The sequence below is a fragment of the Notechis scutatus genome, chromosome 4 (assembly GCF_049901735.1).
Source record: "Notechis scutatus isolate UNSWTSFEM ecotype Mainland chromosome 4, rNotScu1.2, whole genome shotgun sequence".
In the NCBI taxonomy this organism is placed as follows: Eukaryota; Metazoa; Chordata; class Lepidosauria; order Squamata; family Elapidae; genus Notechis; species Notechis scutatus.
In genome coordinates, this window is record NC_142012.1 from 99098198 (window position 1) to 99113930 (window position 15733).

The window sequence follows — 15733 nt, forward strand, 5'->3', positions numbered from 1 at the left end:
AAAGTATTTTAAAAATCTAGTCGGAGACTGTTGTGTATAAGAACGTAAGCAGATCTTAAGGATTACATTTGAATGTGTGAGTGTGTGTATGTGAGAGAGACATTTAATAATCTTACTAATTAATTCTTATTTGGCATAGGAAATTAGCACAGAGACTTACATAGAAGAAAGATGCAATTTAACCTCAGTAATTCTAGTACAGAATAACCCAACTATTCCTTTTATTTATTAATTAAAGCTATTAATATGACCACCCATTTTGCAATTGCAACTCTGCTCAGCTAATGACACATTAGAATAAAAAAGAATATCAACAACAGATGAAAAGCCATCAGAAAGAATTAAGTGGCACAGGCCACTTAATCTTCCAACTCCCATGCTCTGAAGCATCTCCAGTTTTAATGTTTTGTGAAAGGCTTGCAGCTCCATATAAAGTATTCAAGGGCAGACTCATATAGAGCACATTGCAGTGAGGAAGTAAGTAAGGTGTGAAGGATGATGAGCAGTGCATCCCAGTCCAGGAAGGAATGTAACTGCTACACACAATTAAGTTATATGACCATGCCTGCTAGGATGCCCTTCTTGTACTGTAGATGTTAAATAGGACAGTGGAGAATGTTATGTCCTGATGGATCCCACAGGCAATGGGTCATGTGCTGGATCTCTCCCATCCCACCTCTGCCAGAGGTCAACCACAAGTGCAATCAACGTTGTTTCAGTTGCATACCTAAGCATGAAACCCAGCTGAGAATCTCCAGGCACAACCACATTCTTAACAAACTTCTTTCAGAAGTGAAGATTGGAGATGGCACGAAAGTTATCGAAAGTAGTTGAATACAGAGATGGCTTCTTGACCACAGTCTATGAAAGCAGCAATGAGACCATCCCCTCTTTCAAGGATGAATACACCACCATCAGGATCCAACACAGATTGTCTCCTAGGACAGGGGTGTCCAACCTTGGCAACTTTAAGACTTGTGGACTTCAACTCCACAAACCTTAAAAGTTGCCAAGGTTGGAGATCCCTGTCCTAGGATACCCTTAGTTACCCAGGAAGAAGAACAAGGGTCCAACACACAGACTGAATCCTCTCCACTTCATCAGGGCCAACATGATCAAACTGTCCCAGTTACAACCAGCATGCTTTGGTCATTTCCATGGAATTTGCTTTAACATCAGAGTCCAGGTTGGGGGAGAATCTGAGCAATTTTATCCAGCATTTGACTTGAATACTTATCAGATAAAATATTGCAAGTGTAAAGAGTATTTGTAAAGGCTTCAAACACACACACACACACAAATGGACTGCACATCTTTATGCATTGCCATATCATCAAATTAGGTAAGACGTGATGGAAATAACAACTCTCTTAGATATGATTTGCTCATGCATTAAATTACCTCTAGTGTTTCATCCTGAGAATTATACTGAGGACAAAGTCTGATGAGGCTTGCAGCCCCATCCAAAACTTCATAGAGCTCTTTTAAAAATACACCACAAAAAGGAACTACTTTACAGCCAGGGATATTCAAAGCTCTGTTGACAACTTTTCTATATTCAAACGATGATTCATGCTGTGCCATAGCATCTTTCAAGCTGCGCATTGTTTCAATATCAGATTGGTCCATGAATTGCCACATTTTTAAAACTTTTCTTGACCTATTTGGAAAATATAAGAAAGTTTACTTGCTTGTTTGTACATACCTTGTTAGCAGCAATAACAAATAATGTCATAATGCAAGTATGAAAATACCATTGCTCTTGTACAATTACAATTGCACAATTAATCATGTTAGCCATATTAAATTCCCATAGGATATGCCTGTTTTATTTCTTCGAGGACAGTGGGACATGTGTGTTTTGACCTAGTCTTAGTGTGGTCTGGTAATATAAGTATTTTATATTATATTTAATATTATAAGTATTTTATATTTTATAATATAAGTATATTATATTTTATATTTATAAATTGTAGGGGGCGTGCATAAGCGCACCAACGTGCCTACCGTCCCTGTCCTATTGTTTCTCTTACTCTTTTATTTTTCTTATATGTACCCATTTCATGTATTCACAACTATGTATACACTTATACTTATTATCTTGTAAACAATTGGCAAATCAAATAAATAAATAAATAAATAAATAAATAAATAAATAAATAAATAAATAAATAAATAAATAAATAAATACCTAGCAATCATTTAGATGTACATCAGGCCTGTCAAACTGGTGGCCTGCAGGCTGGATATGGCCTGTGCAGGCCACACCCACCCCGGCTTAACAAAGGCAAAAAACATCCCTATATGGTCACGATACGGCCCGTGATGCGATCGGGTTTGACACCCCTGATGTACCTGCTATAAATCAGAGTTCCCCAACATTTTGCGGAATGGCTTTGTGGACCGTGGGGGGAAGGGAATGGTTTGTGCAAAGCTACCATTCACGCAAATGGAGCATGCACGGACATGCTTGCTTACTGCTCATGCGCGCACTTGCTGATCGTTTCTACGGTCCAGTTGCCATTCCCTCACAGCCCACGGTCCACAGATTGGGGACCCTTGGTCTAAATAGAGGTAGTTCTTGACTTACAACAATTCATTTAGTCACCTTTCTAAGTTACAAGGGCACTAAAAAAGTGATGTATGACCAATTTCCAAACTTATGGTTGTTGCAGCATCTCCATGGTCACGTGATCAAAATTCAGACACTTGGCAACTGACTTTATTTATGACGGTTGCAGTATCTTGGTGCTTTGTGATCGCCCTTTGCAACCTTTTGGCAAGCAAATTCAATGGGGAAGTCAGATTCATTTGACAACTTGTTACCAACTTAGCAACTTAATAACTGGCAAGAAAGATCATAAAATGGGCCAAAACTCACTTAAAGTTGTCTCACTTAACAACAGAAATTTTGGGTTCAATTGAAATTGAAACAGAAATATTGGGTCATAAGCTGAGCACTACCTGTATATAAGGAGAATGAGTAAATAATTCCTTATTTACTCTCATCTTACTCAGCTAATTCTATGTACAAAGACACTTGAATTAAAAACTGATAAGCCAACAGCAGAAGGAAGACTGTCTTTAATGTAGACTATAAACTGTAAGCATGTCAGATTAGATTTATTTCATTAAATCATTTCATTAAATTTCATTAAATCATGTGCATCATTATGCTATATTACAAACCAGCAGGAAAAAGTCCTCTTCAAATAGAGAATAAGTGATCAAGATGCCATGAAATGTTATGATAAATGGATAGAGTGAAGAAACTAGAAATATTTTCAAATATAAGGCTTTCTTTGTACACTGCCATGCAGCTTAGATCTTGCCTCTTTATTTTCCAAAGTGCATATTTTATTCAGTACGAATGAGGGAAGATGTGGATGTATGAGAAACCATGAATAATAATGAAAAATGGAGCAACATGGTGGATTTGATAAGATATATTCTAAATTTATCTAAAGCATGACTTTCCTTCAGGGTGATAACTAGCACTTTTTCTTAACTACGTTTAAATGTGGTATTAAGAGATTGAAAAGTTTTTCCTGTTTTCCTTGTTTATCTTTCTGTAAGATAAATGAGGTCCCTTGAGTTTTCTGAAAAAAGACCTGTCCTTTAAACGATATAACCTCTGTCATCCATCTTATTCAATTCTGTCAAAATATTTATAATCATAAACTCAGTGGATGAGGATAAAGGATGCAATTTAACAGAACATTCAACACAATGACTGATGGAATTATGTTCACCATTTATTTATTTTTAAATGGACAAGTGGTATATAGCAGATGCCGTAACGTAATCTATCTCTGAGTTGCCATCATTTCAAGAATGAGCTTCAAGTACCTGAGGCCTGCCAAGAATTCCATTACACCATTGTAGTTGCCCATGTTCCAGCAGCATTTTGCCACATGTATTACGTGAGAGAAAACTTCTCGCTTTTCCTCCATAGAACCTGCAGTCAGAATCAGCCATGTCACCCAAGAGCTTACCTTATTAAAAAGAAAAAAAAGGGAAAGTAGAAAACATTATTGTACTTTTTAATTGTTATTTCCCCCCTAAAATGGTTCTGTTTGTTTTTCAAGTGAATTGTACAACTTTATATATCATATTAGAGGTGGAAAAAATTCTGAAGTGATATATCTTTATTTGATTTTTTTTTTTACATTTCAAAAACTTGACATTTTAATAGGGGTGTGTAAATTTTTTATATCCAGTTTAATCATGAAAACATTATTATGGGAGTGCATAACACTATATAATACATTTGTATTACAGAATCCAGAAATCAATATTTTAGTGGTATCTTAAGTAATTTTCACTTTGTTATCAGTGTATGTAATACTAGCTATGAGTAAATTAAAACTAGTTTTTTTTATACAGCGATTAGATACAATGATAGATTGCTAATCGTAAAGAAAAACATTAAGGCTTAATGTTTAGTAACATTTTAAATAATAAAACCTTTTCCTATTACATGCTCTTTCTTTAAACCATACTTTAAAATGATATTTTACTTTACATCATTTATAAGAAAAGTATGAACGTAATTTCCCTCCACCACAATCATTTTATACATATCATTTATCACTATAAATATTTTAAAAAATAAATTTCAGAAATCATTTAAAATAATTATAATTGAAACTCTCAGAATGCTTCCTATGTTGCCAAACATGTAAACACATCTATGTTAATTTGCCTTACTCATATTCCCAATATAACTTCATTGCTAAATTCCATATTAGGTTCAGTGAGAGTACTCATTTCAACATAATTTGTTTGAGGGTTCAAACCTGAACAATTATCTAACACTTAGAAAATGCGGTTCACTTTCCCACAACATTAATTGAAAGAAAAAGAAAAACAGAAATATAGAAACGCCATATTTCACATGGAAACATAATTCAAACCAACTGGACTATTTTATAGTGAGATTCCCAAGAGTTTTGTTTTTTCCCATTGTATAAACACTTATCAACATGAGATAATAAATGCAATCTTTTCTTTTTCTCCTCCATTTAGTTTTCTTCTTCTTGGCTCCTGAAGGATTTATAATTTATGTTTACTGACATTCTTTCAGTAATGAGAGCTTCACATGCATTTCATCATCGTTTATAACAGTTAGATTTAAAGACACAAAGAAACTTTGCTACAAGACTGTACTGAAGTAACTAAAAGCTATTTATTAAGGGAGAAAATTACTTCGGCAAAAAAATAATAATCAAATATTATATTTGCAACAATATATGTCTGGTCTTGAAACAGAAGCAGACTTGGGCCAGGATAAGAAGACTCCAAGGGAATATGATGGCATGAGATTAAACTGTATTGTTGAATACCATCTTGGAAAAATGACACTTTTTATTGTTGCCACGAAAACTGAATAAGGAGTCCTCGACTTACAAACATCATTCATTTAGCAATAGCAATAGCACTTAAGACTTATACACTGCTCAAAAAAATAAAGGGAACACAAAAATAAGACATCCTAGATCTGAATGAATGAAATATTCTTATTAAATACTTTGTTCATTACATAGTTGAATGTGCTGACAACAAAATCACACAAAAATTATCAATGGAGGTCTGGATTTGGAGTTACATTCAAAATTAAAGTGGAAAAAAACACTACAGGCTGATCCAACTTTGATGTAATGTCTTTAAAACAAGTCAAAATGAGGCTCAGTAGTGTGTATGGTCTCCACGTGCCTGTATGACCTCCCTACAATGCCTGGGCATGCTCCTGATGAGGTGGCGGATGGTCTCCTGAGGGATCTCCTCCCACACCTGGACTAAAGCATCCCTCAACTCCTGGACAGTCTGTGGTGTAACATGGCATTGGTGGATGGAGCGAGACATGATATCCCAGATGTGCTCAACTGGATTCAGGCCTGGGGAATGGGCGGGCAAGTCCACAGCATCAATGCCTTTGTCTTGCAGGAACTGCTGACACACTCCAGCCACATGAGGTCTAGCATTGTCGTGCACTAGGAGGAACCCAGGGCCAACCGCACCAGCATATGGTCTCACAAGGGGTCTGAAGATCTCATCTCGGTACCTAATGGCAGTCAGGCTATCTCTGGCGAGCACATGGAGGGCTGTGTGGCCCCCTAAAGAAATGCCACCCCACACCATTACTGACCCACTGCCAAACTGGTCATGCTGGAGGATGTTGCAGGCAGCAGAACGTTCTCCATGGCGTCTCCTGGCCCTGTCACGTCTGTCACATGTGCTCAGTGTAAAACTGCTTTCATCTGTGAAGAGCACAGGGCGCCAGTGGCGAATTTGCCAATCTTGGTGTTCTCTGGCAAATGCCAAACATCCTGCACAGTGTTGGGCTGTAAGCACAACCCCCACCTGTGGACGTTGGGCCCTCATACCACCCTCATGGAGTCTGTTTCTGACCGTTTGAGCAGCCACATGCACATTTGTGGCCGGCTGGAGGTCATTTTGCAGGACTCTGGCAGTGCTCCTCCTGTCCTTCCTTGCACAAAGGCGGAGGTAGCGGTCCTGATGCTGGGTTGTTTCCCTCCTATGGCCTCCTCCACGTCTCCTGATGTACTGGCCTGTCTCCTGGTAGTGCCTCCATGCTCTGGACACTACGCTGACAGACACAGCAAACCTTCTTGCCACAGCTCGCATTGATGTGCCATCCTGGATGAGCTGCACTACCTGAGCCACTTGTGTGGGTTGTAGACTCCGTCTCATGCTACCACTAGAGTGAAAGCACTGCCAGCATTCAAAAGTGACCAAACCATCAGCCAGAAAGCATAGGAACTGAGAAGTGGTCTGTGGTCACCACCTGCAGAACCACTCCTTTATTGGGGATGACTTGCTAACTGCCTATGCTTTCTACCTGTTGTCTATTCCATTTGCACAACAGCATGTGAAATTGATTGTCAATCAGTGTTGCTACCTAAGTGGACAGTTTGATTTCACAGAAGTGTGATTGACTTGGAGTTACATTGTGTTGTTTAAGTGTTCCCTTTATTTTTTTGAGCAGTGTATATTGCTTTATAGTGCTTTACAGCCCTCTCTAAGTGGTTTACAGAGTCAGCATATTGCCCCCAACAATCTGGGTCCTCATTTTACCGACCTCAGAAGGATGGAAGACTGAGTCAACCTTGAGCCTGGGGAGATTCGAACTACCAAACTGCAGACAGATGGCAGTCAGCAGAAGTAGCCTGCAGTACTGCACTCTAACCAATGCGCCATCGAGGTTCTTTTTAGTGACCATTCGAAGTTACAATGACACCAAAAGCGACTCATGACCTTTTTTTTCACACTTACTGCCATTGCATTATCCCCATGGTCACATGATCAAAATTCAGACACTTGGCAACTGGTTCATATTTATGATGGTTGCAGTGTCCCGGGGTCCTGTGACAACATTTTGCAAATTTCTGACAAGGAAAGTCAATGGGGAAGCCAGATTGACTTCACAACCGTGTTACAAGCTTAACTACTGCAGGGATTCACTTAGCAACTGCGGCAAGAAAGGCTGTAAAATGGGGCAAAAGTCATTTAACCACTCGCTTAACAATGGAAGTTTGGGGCTCAATTGTGATCTTATTTGAGGGTAACCTGTGTAGACCAAACTGTATAGGCACTATTAGAGAAACTTGCTTCTGAGGGGATATTATGAGCATTAACATTATTGTTAGCAGTTGCAATACTCTGACTTTGGTATACAGGAGTGGACAGCACCCACAATTCACTACTACAAGACACAGAGATGAGTAGATCGTTTCTCGAGAGGTTTCATATTGCAACTCTATCACTTCTCATAACTGAAAGAGGATAACCCTCAATTTATGGCCACAATTGGGACCAGGATTTATGTTGCTAAGCAAGGTGGTTGTTAATAGGGGTTGTGTTTGATTTTATGGTTATTTTTGCCACAGTTGTTAAGCAAGTTGCTGCAGTTTATTTATTTAGAAAGTTTATATTGCTGCCTACTCGCATATGGTGATTTAAGGCGGCTTACAGGACGTAAAAGCACAATATAAAGGAAATATATATATATATATATATATATATATATATATATATATATATATATATATATATATATATATATATATATATATATATATACCGTATTTATCGGCGTATAACACGCACAGGCGTATAACACGCATCTTCATTTTAAGAGGAAATTTCAGGAAAGCGCCCGTTTCACCCCCACTCCCACCCCGCGCGCTTCAATCCACAGTGTCCCATTCTGCCTGCCTGCCTGCCTGCCTTAGTTTCTGGTTGTTTGGGAGCAGCCGTGAGAATAATAACTATTCGCCTCTTTTACTCAGCCGAGCTGTTCCGATTCAACCATTAACGAGCAGGCAGGCAGGCAGAACGCAGAGCACTGCGGGCGGGCGGGCGGGCGGGGTGGGGGTGGGAGAAACGGGCGCTTCAGGAAGCTGCGGCGACAGGAAAAGCCCCCCGCTTCTTTGAAGCAGTTTCTTCCTGTGCTGGTGGAGGAGCGAGAGAGCGACTGACAGAGCTGACCCAGAGAGAAGGACAGGCTTCGGTTGCTTCCTCCCTCCCTTCTTTCATTTGTGTCCTTGATCCCGATCCCAGCAGCATTCACCGAAGGCTTCTTAACATATATCGGCGTATAACACGCATACATCATTGCCCCCTATTTTCAGGGGAAAAAGTGCGTGTTATACGCGATATCTGATATATATATATATATATATATATATATATATATATATATATATATATATATATATATATATATATATATATATATATGTTTTCTTAAGTTTTAATGGTACTTACATGTATGGTGTTGACTACAACTTTAAAAGAACTACAATGGCGTGGGAAAATACCCGAACCAAGCCGAACACCATATATATATATATATATATATATATATATATATATATATATATATATATATATATATATATATATATATATATATATATAAATAATCCGCCACCCCACCTCAGCAACAACACACATTAATTAACTAGGCATTTAAGTTAAGTGATATGGTCTTTAATATGGTCGTTTAGGGAATTCAGCTACTTCCTCCATTGACTTTACTTGTTGGAAGACAACTAGGTAAGTGCAAATGGTGATCATGTGAACCCAGGATGCTGCAACTATCATAAATACTATTGTTTATTAACTATGATAAGTAAATATCATAAATATTGACAAGCACCCAGATGTTTGATCACTTGACTGTGGCGATGTTGCAACTGTCGTAAGTCCAAGGATCCATTTTTTTCACTTTTAACACCACTATTGTAACTTCAAATGAATGGTAGTAAGTTGAGGATGACCTGTCCATGTTGTGTATCTGAGGATCGTTCTACCAGGCTCTTCAACAGCAATTCTACTGAATTGCATCCGAAGAAGCATCCGAAGAAGGTCCTACACATAACATAGCATAATCATTTTGCTTTTTATCTGCTTTTACTTACAATATCTGGGTTTTTTCCTCCCTGGTGTTGTGGTATTCTATTTCTTTATTGTTTATGCTGCTGTGCCCTGCCAAAGTCAGGTGGTGCTTAAATCAAATCAATTAAATTAAATTATTTAAATTAAATCAAATCACAAAGTCTTCTTCTGCTCTTGGAAGTGTCAACAAAGGTTGCATTTTCCAGAACACTGCAAAGAGAGGCAATGTGGCCATTTCACTTTTAGAAGCAAGGAGATAGGTTGCTTTAGAAATCTGTTTAAATGGGTGCACTGCATGATATTTGAGCAAAATCAAGCAGTCCTTCAAAATTTCGTACAGGAAAAACCACTGAACTAATTTCTTATGCAGGCAATGTTTTGCTTACGATCTTAAAAGGAAAATTAGAGCTATATAGGGAAAGAAAAATGCCCCCCCTCAAAAAAAACCAATCAAGTTTGCAGCAAAGTAGAGGGATATGAAATCATACTAAACTTTCATTTACTTTTTGCATCAAATCAACACTTATCGGAGTCAATAACTAATGCAAAACAAATAGACTCTAACTCTAAAGATGAATCTGAAAGGAAAAAACACACGAACGTGTAAATATAAAACAATTGTAACTAAAAGCAATTTTGAAAGTAAAACACTTCTACTATGCAAGAAGTCTGGGGCTCAAAAATAAACAAATATGTTCAATGTGCTGGAGAAAGAAAGATAATGAACCAAGAGGAAATGACAAACACAGACAAGACTGTGTAGGATAAGCACATTTAATTGACAAAAGACTAGAATAGTTAAACAATCCTCTGTCCACTGGTAATGTATTACTGTGTAAGCTAAAATCCTCAAATGAGACAGATTTGGAAATGTTTAGAATATCAGTGACCTGGGGGGGGGGGAATACAACAATCAATCAGTCCTAAACTACATAAGGGCTTCAAGTGATGACCATAAAGCAAAAACTCACATACTTGGTTGTATGATGTAAGTGGACAATGGACTAGAAAAAAAGGAAATGAGGTAATTTGGGTGGGTCACTGACTAAACAAAAGTTTTGGGTCTCTTTTGAACAGCTGGAAAGAGAGAATACTAACTCGATCATTGGAATCTCACCAAGCTGGAGAGCAGAAAGAGTCTCCCTTTTTTTAAAAAAAAGAGAAGACAGAATCGAGTAACTGTCCAATTGAAACTTGAATCAATTACCCGTAGTTTGTAATTCTCCCATAAATATCATTATCTGAGAAGAAATATCTCCAAAATCATTAGGACATATCTAGAACTGCCTTGCTAAAAGGTAAAGCTTTCCCTCGCACATACGTGCTAGAGTCGTTTCCGGCTCTAGGGGGCAGTGCTCATCCCCGTTACAAAGCCAAAGAGCCAGCACTGTCCAAAGACGTCTCCATAGTCATGTGGTCAGCATGACTAAATGCCAAAGGCACACAGAACGCTGTTACCTTGCCACAGAAGTGGTCCCTATTTTTCTACTTGCATTTTTACATGCTTTCAAACTGCTAGGTTGGCAGAAGCTGGCACAAGTAACCGGATTCGAACCACCGACCTTTCTGATCAACAAGCTCAGCGTCTTAGCCACTGAGCTACCGCGTCCTTGCTAGTAACACATAAAGGCAAAACAATCCATTGAATTGGTTACCAACAGACGGACCTTAACTTACAACCATCTGTTTAACTCTGGGAAAAACAGAACTTGCAGCTTATACTCACACTTACAACCATCACACCACCCTTGCATTCAGTGTAATAGAGCAGAGGTCCCCATGGACCGGCACTGGGCCACGGCATGCCAAGAACCGGGCAGAGGTCCCCATGGACCGGCACTGGGCCACGGCATGCCAAGAACCGGGCTGCACAAACAAGTGAAGCCCCATCCATGGGATGCAGGTAGCATGTGAAACCACGCTCCCACCGGTCCACAGAAAAACCTTTCTCCACGGAACCGGTCCCTGGTGCACGAAAGGTTAGGGGCCACTGTAATAGAGTTTTGCAGTGTTTTGGGTTCAGTTTCAAAAAGTGCTTCAAACTGTGTGCAATTCGTATATGGCACCTCTTTGAGATACCTCAAGCAATTGTGCCCTTTCTCAGAAGAACGTAGTAGCTTCAGAGGGCAGTCACAAAATCCTGGAAATTAGAAAAGTCAAAGCTATGTTAAAATGTTGCAGACAGGTGCTGTGTCATACACTCCAAAGCACCCCTGGATAGTGAATTCGAAACACTGCACAGCATAACAATTAGTAAGCATACTTATTTCCCAAACAGATCTTACTTGGAAACAAATATAATCTAACAAATACAATAAAACAGATTATTAAACAGTATCAGCCTAAACAAAAGTTTAGTACAAGTAACACATAGCTACAGAATTGTTCAGAGATTAAACTGTACACAATATAGTTTTTGACAGTTGTCTTGGTAACATAAACAGAAGCTTGTCTTGCTTCCATCAGAAAAGTCCATACAGAACCATTAAGAACTTTCCGAATGTTTCAAAAATAAAAATAGCATGGCAAAGTAATATTTTATACTTTTACATCTGACTGACTAAGCAATTAATATTAAGAAATGAGATTAAGCAGAATCCACTTTATTTAGGAAATTAAAGAGAAAGAATTCATAAATAAGCAGGTCCCTATTACAGAAGATTCTAAACACATGATATGTTATTTTAAAATTTCAATTTCTTTAGACTTTCAAATAAGTTTAACCATGCATATGATTGTATCCTAAATTCTCAAGTCTTTGCAGAAAGGAAAAATCAAGATGGCAACTGTGACCCCCTTTTGTGTTCATTGTGTGTGACAACGTGCATAAAAAGGGACTGGGCTCTGATCACATCTTCACAGCCATCAATTTCATCTTTTTGAAAACCATGCTTAAGTTTATACATTTTGGACATATCTGGCACAGGAGGTGAACTTGTGGTCTCAAGAGCCATAAATAATCTTAAACAATATAGTAAGTATTAGGTGTGTGTGTGTGTGTGTGTGTATGTATGTAGGTTTGCACTTATTCGGTAGAACCTGTTGTTAACATTCTAAGCAGTTCGGAGAACCAGTTGTTAGAAGAAATTACTGGCCTAATCCTGTAAGGAAAGCAGGAAGGAAACATTCTGGTGTTGCTTACAGAAACTGCTTCTCTGTTAACTCTTATTACATTCTTAGCAGGACTAGACTTCCTGTCTCTGGAACTTCTCTGGAGTTTATTTTCCCTTCTTTGCTGATACTTTGCTTGTGTGGAGTGACCATTCAAAGTTACAATGGCACTGAAAAAAGTGACTTATGACCATTTTTCACACTTACGACTGTTGCAGCATCCCCACAGTCATGAGACCAGGAGAGGAGATGTATGCCTCAATGTGAGTGGTGTTGAGTTGGCCACGTCCAGCCAGTCACATGACCATCAAGCCATGTCCACCAACTAAGCCACGCCCACAGAACCGGTTGTTAAAAAATTTGAATGCCGTGTGTGTGTGTGTGTGTGTGTGTGTGTGTGTGTGTGTGTATTATGTATATGTATATGTACCGTGTTTCTCATATAATAAGGCCGGGTCTTTTTTTTTTTTTGAGCCCGAAAAAATGGCTAGGCCGTCTTTTGGGTGACTTAATTCCCCCCTTGCATCTTCGGGCGGGCGGCGACAGCTTGGATGTTGACCTCGGCGTTGGTGGGGCACTTCGTATCGGGGTCAATGCAGGCAGCACCATATCCGGGTGTGCAACAAAAAGTACTTCCTAATGGCAAGCCCCCACCATTCCCCCATTTCGCATGTTTTAATATAGGCCTTAATTTGGGGGAGGGGCTTAATTTCATTTCATGCCTATAAAACATGCTGGGACTTCCTATTGGGGAGGCCGTATTGTTGGAGAAACAGGGTATATATGTATGTATTTAGGTTTCTTCGGGTATTTTCCCACGTCTTAATATTTGTGCTTTTATTATAGCGACATTTCGGCAGAATCTCATCTGCCATCCTCAGGCTTGTGTATTGGGTTCTTTTTAATCTTGTGTGTCAGGCTTAGCAGCCATTTTTGTTTGAATTTGGTGCTGGCTTTCTGCTTTATTTGAATGGTTTTTCCTCATCTTGATTGGCTGGGAGTCTAGGTCTGTTTTTATTGGTCTTCGAGTTGCTGTGTTCTTGATTGGTTGGCAACTTTGTGTTTTGTGCATTGGGGTTTCTTAGTGCAGCTTGGTTTCTGGTGAATGGTTGATAATTATTTATTAGGAAGCTAGGTGTTAGTGTTTGGGGATTTACCCCTAGCAGAGTATTGCAGCAGTAGTCAAGCCAGGCAGCCAAAACGAGAGCGGAAGGGCCCCAGAGTATACACACACTGAACACAAACACTTCTTTGTAGTTTAAATAGTTTTTAATCCTTTTAGAGTTTAAAGCATTGTCATTCAGTCCATTAAGTCAATCACAGTATTTCCATCCAGTAAGACTCACTAGTATAGTCCAAGTTAAGAGTCCTTGCAATATCTTTATCAGCCGATAAAGATATCTTCTCCTCCTCCGGTTTCACTCTCCAGAGAAACAAACGCTGGATATTCAGCAAGAAGTTCAAACAGTAGAACAGTAGAATTACGCAGTAAATCAGCAAAACAGTAGCAAACAAGAACAGTTCAGTCACAGGCACTCACAGTCAGTAATCACAGTTAGTCACAGTAAGACACAGTTAGTCGCAGTAACACACAGTAAGCTTTCCAGCTTCTAATGCTTCCTTATATTGTAACTTCTAACTGCACCCTTAATCGGCTAATTGCCTGCTGCATTGTGCTTAAAGTGATAAGCACTTAAACCATGATATCTAAGTTTTATATATTTATTCACCCAAACCATATTTGGTATCAATGTTATACCTAACATACTCCCCTTTTGGGTGAAATAAATATATAATACCTTTACAATCTAACCCCATATTTTTCACAACTCTCCTGGTGCTTACTGGCACCCTGGGCTTTAGTAAAATTATCAGCTAAATTGTCCTCCGACATACAGTACTCTAGCTGAATCATCTTACTTCTTACAGATTGTCTCACGTTTAGATATCTTAGATCTGTATGCTTGCTCCTTGTTTTTACTGCAATATTTGTGGCCATTTGAATTGCTGCCTGATTATCTTCATGTATAATTATAGGATAATCCACAGTTATACCTATATCAATTAACATTTGTTTATACATTATTAATTCTGTACATAACAGAGATAAACAGGAGAATTCTGCCTCCATAGTAGACAAACTTATATGCTGTTGTCTTATTGACTTCCAGCCTATTAATGTCTTACCCAGCATTATGGCTGTTCCTGAAGTCGACTTTCTAGTGTCTCTTTCTGATGCAAAGCTAGCATCTGCATAAGCACTCAGAATTAAATCACCCTTTGGTTCTACCGTATTTGCCGGCGTATAAGACGACTTTTTTGCCCTAAAAAACATGCCTCCAAGTTGGGGGTCGTCTTATACGCCGGTAAATACATTGTCACTGGTGCAAGAGCGACGGGGGCGGAGCTCCGCAACTTGCGAAGCCCCTTCAAGCCCAGCCGAAGTCTCTCTTCCTCCTCCTCCCACCCACCCACCCACCCTCCGCCCGGCTCGGGGCGCTTGCGGAGGCCAATCTGGAGGTGGGGTGGGGGTGGAGCGGGAGGGTCTCTGGCGGGGCCGCTCGCCCAGCCAGCCCCGAGCCGCGTAATGGCCCGGGGAGTGGGGGGAGAAGGTGGTGGGGGTGGACTGTGGCGCCCCTCCTTCTGGGCAGCGGGCGGGGGCGGCAATTTGCTCCTCCCGCTTCTCCCTCCCTCTTTGAAAGACCGGGAGGGCTGTGCTTGGGGCGGGGGTGTCCTCAGGAAGTTCCTGATGGGACCCCGCTGGGCAGGGCCACCCGGCTCCCGAGCTGCTTTCCAGGGTCCCCTTGGGAAGAAAAGGGTCCGGTGGGCGGTGGAAGAAGGCGAGCGCCCTCCTCCCGCCCCTGTCCCGTCCCGTCCCTCCTCTTGTCCCCTCCTCCCCTCCCCGCTTAAGAGAGAAGATCTGCCTCCCCTGCACCGAGCTTCCACCCGGCGCCGTGTCTCCCGGCCAGCGCGCTATGCGACTTGGGAACCGGCCAAGCGACTTTAAAACCCGAGCGGAGGCCAGAGATAGCCGGAATTACCCTCCACACCACACACACACACACACAGAGAGAGAGAGAGAGAGAGAGTTGGCAGCTGTCCATCCCCCACCCTTGAGTCCCGATGGCACGCACGCGGGGCTGTCACAAAGAAAGGGAGAGGAATTGAGTGCCAGCCTGAGAAAGGCGAAGCTGCCTCT

General features: G+C 40.2%; 1 protein-coding gene across 9 annotated transcripts in view; it reads right to left on the reverse strand.

Moving 5' to 3' along the window:
• Window positions 1–15733, reverse strand: part of PLCE1 (phospholipase C epsilon 1) — a 164984-nt gene that overhangs the window by 69062 nt on the left and 80189 nt on the right. For all 9 annotated transcript variants that reach the window (XM_087964188.1, XM_087964190.1, XM_087964191.1 and 6 more), the window contains 2 exons: window positions 3850–3995; window positions 1402–1660 (listed from right to left, as the gene is read on the reverse strand). In XM_087964188.1, coding sequence (XP_087820314.1) covers window positions 1402–1660; window positions 3850–3995 — 405 coding nt within the window. The remainder of the gene's footprint in view (window positions 1–1401; window positions 1661–3849; window positions 3996–15733) is intronic.